This window comes from Hevea brasiliensis, chromosome 14 (assembly GCF_030052815.1).
Source record: "Hevea brasiliensis isolate MT/VB/25A 57/8 chromosome 14, ASM3005281v1, whole genome shotgun sequence".
In the NCBI taxonomy this organism is placed as follows: Eukaryota; Viridiplantae; Streptophyta; class Magnoliopsida; order Malpighiales; family Euphorbiaceae; genus Hevea; species Hevea brasiliensis.
In genome coordinates this window covers 3,329,648-3,341,250 of record NC_079506.1, presented here as the reverse complement: position 1 = coordinate 3,341,250, position 11,603 = coordinate 3,329,648, and the positions used below count along the sequence as shown (strand labels likewise).

Below are 11,603 nucleotides of genomic sequence, written 5' to 3'. Positions count from 1 at the left end.
CACTTTTGAGTTGATGAAAACAACACTTAATACCTAGAACCAGTTGTAAAACCCATATCAAGATTCATGAAGTAAAGACCCAGAGGGAGAGATGAGGTCCGTCATGCGGCGGTTGTCGATGGCGAGCTGCAGCAAGGGAGACGAGGCACATGCAGCTAGGGGATCATCGAGATGATGCATGGATCAGTAATTATTATCGCTATTATATTTTATTATATAATTTTTCATATCGTGTATATATATATATATATTTTTTTTGATATATTTTAATTAGTAAAAATGTTTCTTAATTATTATAGTTAATTAATCAAATTATTTAAATAAAAGAATAAACTCTTAAAATTATTGAAGAAGATTTAATTATTTTTAGTGTTTATAAATTGATCACAATAGCTTTTATTTCAACGAATAGTAATACACTGGGGCATGCATGGAATTCCCACAAGGGAAACTGCATCTGTCCCACCAACAAATTTATTACAACACAAGCAAGGTCACTGGAGCTGAGCAGTAGTCCAATGATATTATTTAACTGCAAGAAACTCAAAAGTTATGCAAATCGACATGGCACCCTCACATTACAGGTAGTATTTGCCAAGCTTCCTTGAAATAACCTGGGTGATCTGTTCTGGACGCAGGCTATCACATTCGGCTGGAGTCAAAAATTTAATGAACTTGCAGAACCAAATAGCTGAATCCTTGGCGGATCTTTTCAGGTTATCTTTGTAGTCTACGTAATACAAACCAAATCTTGAAGTATAACCAATATTCCATTCAAAATTGTCCATATATGACCATGCAAAGTAACCTTTAACATTAACTTTGTCTTTGCTGTCAAAACCAACCATTAGGAAAATTAATAAAGGATTATATATATATATATATATATATATATATATATATATATAAAACTATGCATTAGTATGTTTGAGATTGTACTTACTCGATCGATTCGAACACATTCCACGTATGATTTCGATAATAATTTATTCTGAATTGATCTTTGAGTGCTTCACCAATGGGTTGAGTTTCATCATTATTATTGTCAACCCCTAAATTAAATATAAAAAATTTTAAGAAATTATACCAAAGTATAGTTTTTAATTAGCTAGCTAACATTCATACAAGATAAAGGCATCGACCACTTACCATTCTCAGTAATATAAATTACTGGATTATCGTATGTATCTTTGGTATATTTTAAAAGACGTCGGATACCTTTTGGGAAAATGTAAAACCAAGGAGAGTAAGCCTGCAAATTTTCATTTTTATGTGAGTGATACCATCCATAAATATATATAGTTATCTTTTTATTATATTTTTATCATCCATAATTCTCTCTTTGTTATACTAACCTTTTCACCAATGAGATGACCATTATAATCATAAGCTGTAAAGAGAAAAAAGCTATTAATTTTTTTAAAAAAGTAATCAGTTATATATATATATATATATATATATATATATATATATATATATATATATATATATTATTGTACATTAACTTACGAGTTATATTGACGTGACTGTCAGTTTTGTATCTAACAAAATTTGGATCAATATAAACGTTTGGTTTTGCATAATATGAAGTGTAGTACTGCAATCCAATAAAATCATATGATTTTTTAAGCAGTTTAATTTCCTTGTCAGTAAATGCAAGCAGTCTATCTCCAACTAAATTCTGGACACGCCTTGGGTATTGACCATAGGTTAGAGGATCCATCCACCTAAAGAATATGAAAAACAAGTACATTATTAAGACTTGTGTACCTAATAAATAATTAGTTACTAGCTTAATTTGAAAGAAAGACTCACAATCCAAACATGAAATCAAGGGCTGTTTCGGATGCTTCGATATCAACTTGTCTATTAGAGAGAGGTTCAAACCAAAAGGTAAAAAGTGTTATCCCGATTTGACCACCTTGAATTTGCTGCACAGTAAATATAATAGTAAACTCAGATCTACCTGTATATCTACTTGAGAAAAAAAGAAAATGATTAATTAAACACATGTACATACCTTGTATTTTTTTTTATATATGTTTACAGCTGCAGCATGAGCAAGGAGTAGATGATGTGCAACTATATAAGGTTCAGTGGCTGAGTTTCCAGCACGACATTTACGATTCACCCAAGATGAGCATCGACCAGGAGCGAAAATTCCATCATCATAGGCAAATCCACTAAGAGCCCACGGCTCATTGAAAGTCATCCAATATGTCACGTCCTCACCAAATTCTTTAAAAAGAAGATCCGCATAATCTTGATAATCATCTCTAATCATTTAATAATATATTTTATTAGTTAGATGACTATTGAACAGAATTGATATGAAAGTTGTATTTAATATCAAGTATGAAAGTTGTAATTTAATATAAAGTTGTATACTTACACAATAGTACGACTTAAAAAGCCACCATATTTGTCTTCTAGAGCTTGAGGAGTATCCCAGTGAAAAATAGTGACAAAAGGTTCGAGTTCTGAATTTTACAACAAAATAAATTAGAAGTTTATTGTAATTTTCTAATTTCATCAAGAGACTAGAAAATATTTGGCGTAATTTTAGTTTGTTCAAATTTTCCAATAAATATTTGATGTTTTATTATGCTTTTAAAATGTGATTAAAAAAAATCCATCAATATTATTATCATTTTAACATATTTTCTACATACTATAGACATAAATTTTCTATTCGCAATTTTTAATCCTTTAAGGAGAAAGGAGATATTATCACCATTGGCTTTAATTTCTTTGATAACTTCACGATAAAATTGAATTCCTTGATCGTTCACTCCATCACGTATGCTTCCAGCTGAACATTTAAAATTTCAAAAATAAAGTTAGAAAATTTTAAGTATGTGGTGTAGCAAAATTCATATGAAGCCACCATATGTTGAAGGGTTTAAATTTTGAGAAAATGCTTACTGGGTATAACTCTAGACCACGAAATGGACATTCTGAAAGCTTTAAAACCCATCTTCTTCACATTTGCTATATCTTCCTATAAGATTAGTTTCACAAATTTTATTTAATTTTATTGTTGATAATAAACAAAAATTTTGTGGGAAAAGAAAAAAAAAAAAAAAGAAGTGTTTTGAGTATTATACTTTAAATCGATTATAGAAATCTACAGCCATGTCTCCATTTTTGCCATCCTTAATCCTATCTGCAAGATCATAAAGAAATAATTAACGTTATATATATATATATATATATATATATATATATATATATATATATATATATATATATATATATATATATATATATATATATATATTGATTAAATAATTTACTCACATACACATGAAGATATGTACCTGGAGTCTCATGGGTAAATGTGTCCCAGACACTAGGTCCTCTACCCGTTTCACTCCCTGTTCCGCCTTCAATCTGAATGCCACAAACAAGAGATCAGTTAAACAATAGCTAGTGAAGAAATGCTCAGAATGTTTAGTTGTTTATCTTCATCCTATCATGAATTTTTTTTTTAAAGTGAGATTTTGTTAATGAAAAACCAGGAAAAGCTTGGTTTGAACATGTCGAAACTATATCAAGGTACAAGAGGCTAAGTGTAAAACCTGGTAGAATTACATAAAACATGAAGATTGAAGAACTTTCACTCTAACATGCAAGTGAAAGAGAGGCATTGCATGGGAGACCACAAAACTACTACAATCCCAGAATAAAGGTTTATATATATACCTGATAAGCAGAAGTGGCTATACCAAAAATAAATTTATCTCCAAAATAACTACTGTCAAAGTCTTTTGGGATATCACAATCACAATCATCCCTTGCTGGCTCAGTAAGAGCCACCAGGCCCACTAGGAAGATGAGCATTATCAGCAGAAGAGAGTGTTTAATCGCCATATTGATGGTATTAAGATTTCAAGTGCTGGTGTGGTTTTCACTCCTTGGCAATGCCCCCTTTATATAGAAGTTCATGCAAAGGCATGAAATTGTAAATTTGTCCACGTGATGAATTGCATGCATGGTTGCTGCGTCTAATCTATAATATAGCATTAAAATAAGCCTAAGATTCGTCGATATCTTCCATTGTTTTCCTACTTATTGTTCCTTTTTTTTTTATTTAATAAAACAATGAAGGTTTCTTCGTGCCATACAATTTTCTTCTTTTACAGAATCAAACATATTTTTAAACGTAATTTGATTGAACTTCAGATGATTTTTTTAGAACTAATTTTAGCTTTTAGATTGATTTTTTTTTCTTCCAAATAATATATTATCTTGTTTTGCAAGAATCTATTATATGGTTAAATACTTACATATATTCAACCACTAATGGTTTAAAGGTTCAAAGCTAATCAACAACTAAAATTTTTATCTTTTAGCGCTGTAATTGTAATTTTAAATCGTGAATCTCTGGGCTTAAATTCTCTTTTTATTATTTAGCCGCTTCATTCTCTAAGTTCTCCCCATTTTGTCTCTTTATTCCCTTTGTTAGCTTTTTGGGTGGCCACTGGTGAATATTTTTATTGATGGTTATCCTTCTCTCTTTTTTTTTTTTTTTTTTTTTATTTATATTATACTCGGTCTATTTTTGTTGATGGATCTGAGTTTAATATCCTCTTTAGAGAGGATTTATTGTCTTATCTTCTATGAGGATTTAGTGTTTTCTCTTTTGCGAGAATTTGTTGTTTCTTCCATTGCGACAATGTACATTTTCTTTTTATCATGAAATTATTAGCTATTTTGGTTTATTATTTGGATAGGAGTACAGTAATAAGAAGTATAGATTTTCTATTCATAAGAACACTAAATTGTAATGATTTTTTCTTTTTAGATCATTGATCTCGTAGAAAAATCTTGAAGTCGAATAATAATAGATTACCACTGAATGGAGTATATTTCTTGTTGTATGACCAAATCAAATATTCTGTCAATAGATCAAGTTCTTCAAATCAAAATAATTATCATTATATTTTGTATGAGTGATTTATTTTAAATGTTATTATAAAAAATTATAGTAATATGAAATTTTATATTTCAAATATTTGTATTCTTTCTTCTATTAATAAAAACTCTATCTTTTTTTTTCTTTTTTAAAAAAATGTTAACCTCTGACTTTTTAAAAAATTATTTGAAAGAAGTTCATTTTTGTCAAACGCCTTAAATGTAATTAAAAACTCAATCAATGGAGCACATAATTTTTGTCCATATATTCATAAATGAATTGAAATTAAAAAAATAAAAAGTGATTAGATAATTGAAGCCGACACTTTAAAATAGATGATAAAACCAATGCAAATGGAGACCCACAGACAAATTTGAATTTATGATTTTTTTTTTCCCTAAAACGATTCGTTTTAGTAATGTGTGATAGACACAACAATGAAGCAATTATTGTTGTGTTATTATTCATTGGATTACTAGGGGTTAAAATCACAAATGGCTCGCTGGACATGTTCTTTATATAAGTAGGGGGTCAGGGTTCGATTCGATCTAAAAAATTATAAATCAAATAAATTAAAAATCTCATTGATTAAATTAAATTAAATATAGAATAAATTATTTTTTTTTTTCAAATCAAACCAAATTCAATCAATTTATTTGATTCAATTTGATTTAATTTTTATTAATCAATTTGAGTTTCAAACCAAACTCACGTCATGCTTAACTTCCATTATAATTTTATTTTTAATTCTAATTTAAAGAACTAATGATAATTAATTAAAAAAATAAAATATTTGATTAAATAGATTAAATTTCTTAAAATCAAAATTAAACTAAATTATAAAAAAAAATTTCTTTCTTTTATTTTTCTTAAATATTATTATGTAAAGTACGATTATTGAAAAAAAATATGGCTTTGTTCATGGCCAGAACATAAGCGTCTAGTTGTCTCTCCAACCGATAATCTTTGGTTTAGCTTAGAAATAAGAGGTTAGTGCCATTTAATTTTTTTTTTTTAATTTAATAGAGGCACAATATTTAGTGAACAGAAGTAATCTCTTATTTCATCGTAACAGATAAATAATTTAAAAAAATAAATAAATAATAAACTTAAATGCAAAACCTCTCCATTCCCTACACCTTAATAATTTACTCAATTGACATTCAAAGTTATTTACTTATTCCAAAAGTACTTTTTTCAGAAATGATAATAAAAAAGTACATAAATTTATAATTTTAGAAGAATTTTCTTTTGCCTATTAAAATTTTAAAATAAATAAATAATAGACTTAAATGCAAAAACCTCTCCATTCCCTACACCTTAATAATTTACTCAATTGACATTCAAAGTTATTTACTTATTCCAAAAGTGTTTTTTTCAGAAATGATAATAAAAAAATACATAAATTTATAGTTTTAGAAGAATTTTTTTTGCCTATTAAAAAAAATCAGATCTAAAAAGTTTAGAAGGTTTAGAAATATTATCCCTTCTTAAAAATATATTAAGCTTATGCTAAATATTTATTATTTATTAGCAATATTTTATTCGTCATTGATTTAAAAGCGTACCAAGAAATAATTAATTATACATAAGATTTATAAATACCGCTTACATAATAAATAAGTGATTCTATATAAGATATCTATATGAAATGAAAATTATGTATACATATGTGAGTCCCAATGAGTGAATATATATACATGGATAGATTAAAAAAATCTATAACAATATTTTTTTTTTTTTTTTTTTAATAATAATATATACTATATACATCTAATTATCATTTGTTTATTTTTTTATGTTATATGCTAATATGAAATTACAGTGATATCATATAATTTCTCCTGTTTTATAGTTCACAGAAGGTTAATCCTTTTTAAATTCGTAACGGCCTCTCTCAACAATGTTTTTTCTATAAATTGAATCTGAATTCTCTTCTTAAGAGTACAGTGAGTTTTACCACTGCACCCAACATTTATTAACAATAGAATTATTATATTTAATTTTAGTTAAAATTTAATTAAAATTAAAAAAAAAAAAGAAATTGAGAGTTTATCAATCGTCAAAACTGGAGTGCGAGATGCTTATTTACTGTTGGTAGACTGACATACGTTATTTACTTTTTATAATCTTTTATTAATTGAGATTGTTTTAATTAGTATATCTTCAAGTAATTAATTAATTATATATTATAATTTGAGCTTAATTGTTTATTAGTAATTCCTGTAAACACTGTTTATAATAATAAAACTTCAATAAAAAAATTGAGGATTAAAAAAGAAAATAATTGACAATATTATTTCCATATATATTTTCCTTTCTTAATTTTCAAGCTAGCTCTTGATCGGTCGCATGATTGCATTCTTCACAAGCTAAATCCATGTGATTGTGAAAATTCAATGGAAAATTGTTGAGTACGTAAGTGGTAAGAAAACTGTCACATATATAGCTCTTGAGTCGATGCATATATATAAAATATTGCATTCTTCAAGCCTAATTAAATCATGAGAAAATTCAAAAAAAAAATAAAAAATAATTGTAGAGTATGTGGTAAGAAATTAAACATGTAATATATATATATAAGGAGAAATTTAATTAAGAGATTTGATTTGATGTATCTTATAAAAAAAGGAGCTTAATTAGCTGGACACAAAGAAGAAGTAAAGAACACTCCCAAATTATGGGCTAAACTATATTAAAAATCAAAAAATAATCCTTTTTAAGTCAGAAATATTGATCTTTTTCTGAAAATGAGCTTATCAACAACGTTCTAGCCACAACTGTTAATCTTTTCTTCATTAATTAACTTATCTTTTCATCAGAGTCTTGTTAATCATTCAAATTTATGCTTTTTTACCTGTAAATTTTAGTGTATTTTGTTCCTTTAATATTTTTCGATCTCTATATTTTTATATAAATTTTATTTATATTTTTATATCATTTAATTTTAATCTGTTAATATTTAATATTTTATTTTAATCCATATATTTTTATTGACATCTCATTTAGTTTTTTTTCTACCCACTCCAAATTGATTAATTTTTCTCGACCCCACACTCTGATTCTTATATTGTATGGAATGGGACAAAGAGTTGATCTCTGTAACTTGCCCTGATAACTTATTATTTATATAAAAATAATTTTGATCTCTGTAACTTGCCCTGATAACTTATTATTTATATAAAAATAATTTGTTGTTATGTTTTTATGTATTTAATATTAATTTTTTAACAAAAAATATATGTATACCGTTAAGATTATGTCTAAACCTTTATTTTTAACTTATAATTTATTTTCAATGAATATATATATTAAATAATAACCATATATTTACTTATGTATCTAATTATTATTTGTTTGTCATTTTATATTAGATGCTAATATGGAATTACAGTGATACCATATAATTTCTCCTATTTTACAGTCTACAAAAGGTCAATCCTTTTCGAATTCATGATTGCCTCTCCCAGCAATGCCTTCTCTATAAATTAAATTTGAATTTTCTCCTTAAGAGTACAGTGAATTTTACTACTACACTCAATATTTGTTAATAATAGGATTATTATATTTAATTTTAGTTAAAATTTAATTAAAATAAAAAAAAAAAGAAATTGAGAGTTTATCAATCGTCAAAACTGGAGTGCTAGATGCTTATCTACTGTTGGTAGACTGACATACGTTAATTACTTTTATAATCTTTTATTAATAGAGATTGATTTAATTAGTATATCTTCAAGTAATTAATTAATTATATATTATAATTTGTGCTTAATTATTTATTAGTAATTCCTGCAAAAACTGTTTAAAAAATAAATCTTTAATAAAAAATTAAAAAAAGAAAAAGAATTGACAATATCATTTCGATATATTTTCCTTTCCTTTCAAGCTAAATCCATGTGAATTGTGAAAAATCAAAAGAAAATTGTTGAGTACGCAAGTGGTAAGAAAACTGTCACAGATATAGCTCTTGAGTCGATATATATATATATATATATATATAAGCCTAATCCATGTGAAAATTCAGAAAAAAAATAAAATAATTGTAGAGTAAGTGGTAAGAAATTAAGTCTAATAAATATATATATAAAATTCCTTGCTTATAAAAAAAAAAAATATTGATTCGATGCATATGGGAAAACGAGTTTAATTAGCTGGACATGAAGAAGTAAAGAACACTCCAAAATTGTGGGCTAAATTATCTATAACAAAAATCGAAAAATAATCCTTTTTAAGTGAGAAATATTAATATTTTCTGACACTGAGCTTATCGACAACGATCTAGACACAATTCTTGATCTTTTCTTCTTTAGTTAATTTATCTTTTCGCTAGAGTTTCAAATCTTGCTAATCATTCACGTTTATGCTTTTTTATAAGCATATATTATTAATTAATATTTGAAGAAAAGATAATTTGAATAAGTACTCCATCATATGGAGTGTGGATTATATAGGAATAAAAATTCTATTAAAATTATCATAATTTTAACTGTGATCCATTCACATTACTAATGTATTTTATCTCTGAAAAAAAAGAACAATATAACTTGCGTATCTCTAAAGCCTAAAGTTTTATATATTTTTATAAATTAGATTTATAATAAAAGCATACTTTAAAAAATTAGATAAGAAAATTAGATTGCACCATTGAATTTGGCATGCCCAAATTTTTATATAATTATTTAGTATAACTATTGAATATATAGTAAATATATTTTAAATTATTAATTATAATGAAAAGAGAGCGTAAAATTCACCATAAGCTATGTTATTTTACTCTTACTACATGTATAATAAATTAATAACAATATATACACAAATTTATCAAACACTTAATATATATCATTAACTGTAATAAATTATCAGCTATCAATAATTGTCATCAGCTGACATATTCTATTTGGATTGATTTATCATCATTGATCTAACAAAACACTTTGAAACACAAATTTAGCTAACCACAGAGGAATGCCGCACATCCAGATCGAACAATCAAAATTTCTAAACTTTAAGAAACCATCATTTTGAGGTTATTTAGCTACAATGTGAACCACTTAGAAGGATATAATATTAAAGACAACAAAAGTAACACAAAGATCATAGAAAAGTTCTAAACTTTTCAGAGCACAAGTGCCCCTCAAATTGTTAAAGATGAATTAAATATCATAAGAGTAGCTCCTGCCCATGATGAACCATTTTCAATTGAAAAAGTAACTCATTTAATGATACATGTTTAGTTCACCGATCTTAATCTCTGCAGTTCAGTGAGCAATCTTAAGTTTCCATGCTTAATTAAAACTTTGCCTACTTGCAGGTTGCAGTAATCTAATTCAGATGATTCTGAAGATTGCAGATTGCAGCAATCTGAATTATATCACTATGACTATCGGTAATGTAAAAAGTCCCCCTTTTCCTCTCCCGAATGCTACTCCATTTGTTACACAGTTCAATAAATAATCCCCACAAGAATTAGCAAAGAAATGAACAAAAGGAGCTTATAAAAAAAAATAATAATAATAAATAAATAAACAGAAGTTAAAACTTCCATTCCCCACTTCAATTCTTCTTCTTCTTTTTTTTTTTTTTTAATTTCAATGAAAAGATCCACTTTTTAACATTGTTTAACAAAAGGCAATAGCAAAAATTAAATGCTAGAGATATTAGAGGAAGTTTTAATCTATCATACCTTGATTCTGGCGATTTGGTGATCTTAAATGCAAGCTATGAAATCGTTAGTTACCCGGTTGAATAAATAATCCCCTCAGGAATCAGCGCAAGAAAAATGACCAAATTAGAAGAAGGACATTGTAAATTACCATCAAATCCAGAACTGAAAACCTCTGAGCTTCAGAGTTCCCAATTACAGGAAATGTTTTCTGCAATTGACAATGTCCCGTATTAGATTGCGGGGGTTCCGGTGGTGGTGGGAAACTCTTGACTGCCGGCGGTAGTGACAACATCTAACGCCGGTCACGAAGGGTAGCTACCGGTACCATGCCAAAAGTCGGAGATAAGAACACAAGGAACCTTTTTGTGTTCATTTCAGCTATTAAATATATCTTATCAAAAACCATTTTGTGAATTTTTTTTATTATTTAATTAAGAGAAGAAAAGTTATTAAATTATTAAATAATAATATTTTATAAATTAACATTCAAAGTAATATTTTATTAAAAAAATAAACAAATACTGTTTTCGTATTAATAATGAATATTTTTTTATTTAAATTTAATTTATTATAAATTTAAGATATAAAATATATAATAAAATTTATTTATTAAATATATATTCGTAAATTTTTTTAACTTAAATTCATAATGAATTAAATTTAGTGATTAACTTTTCATAGTTGAACAATGCTTCTTTTTTTAGCTGTTTCATAATGAATTAAATTTAGTGATTAACTTTTCATAGTTGAACAACCACAATTATATTTTATAATATTTTATAATCAATGAATAAATAAATAATTATTTTCAATCAATGAAAAAGACGCACATGACACTACATATTAAAATAAACATTTACTTAAAACACAAGTCAAACGGATAATAGCTTTTATTTCAAAGATAAAACAGTAATACAATGAGGCATGCTTGGAATTCCAGTAAGGGAAAACGCATCACCAAAACATTTATTACAACACAGACTAGGTCACTGGAGCTAAGCAGTAGTCTAGTGATATTAT

General features: G+C 26.5%; 1 protein-coding gene across 1 annotated transcript; it reads right to left on the bottom strand.

Moving 5' to 3' along the window:
- Window positions 1-578: 578 nt before the first annotated feature.
- Window positions 579-3,873, bottom strand: LOC110639373 (beta-glucosidase 12-like). Its single transcript, XM_058133292.1, has 13 exons — window positions 3,706-3,873; window positions 3,321-3,393; window positions 3,108-3,166; window positions 2,926-3,001; window positions 2,735-2,812; window positions 2,393-2,480; window positions 2,021-2,276; window positions 1,816-1,931; window positions 1,510-1,727; window positions 1,356-1,390; window positions 1,150-1,252; window positions 944-1,052; window positions 579-831 (listed from the first exon to the last, which is right to left on the bottom strand). Exons 1-13 carry the CDS (start codon window positions 3,871-3,873, stop codon window positions 579-581), a joined length of 1,632 nt encoding a protein of 543 aa, XP_057989275.1.
- Window positions 3,874-11,603: the final 7,730 nt, after the last annotated feature.

Excerpts from the sequence above, each read along its gene's own strand:
- LOC110639373 (XM_058133292.1), bottom strand. The coding sequence starts at position 3,873 with ATGGCGATTAAACACTCTCTTCTGCTGATAATGCTCATCTTCCTAGTG. Across the intron at positions 3,002-3,107 it reads ATTTCTATAATCGATTTAAA|GAAGATATAGCAAATGTGAA; the intron begins GTATAATACTCA and ends CTAATCTTATAG. Across the intron at positions 2,481-2,734 it reads CAAAGAAATTAAAGCCAATG|AACTCGAACCTTTTGTCACT; the intron begins GTGATAATATCT and ends TGTAAAATTCAG.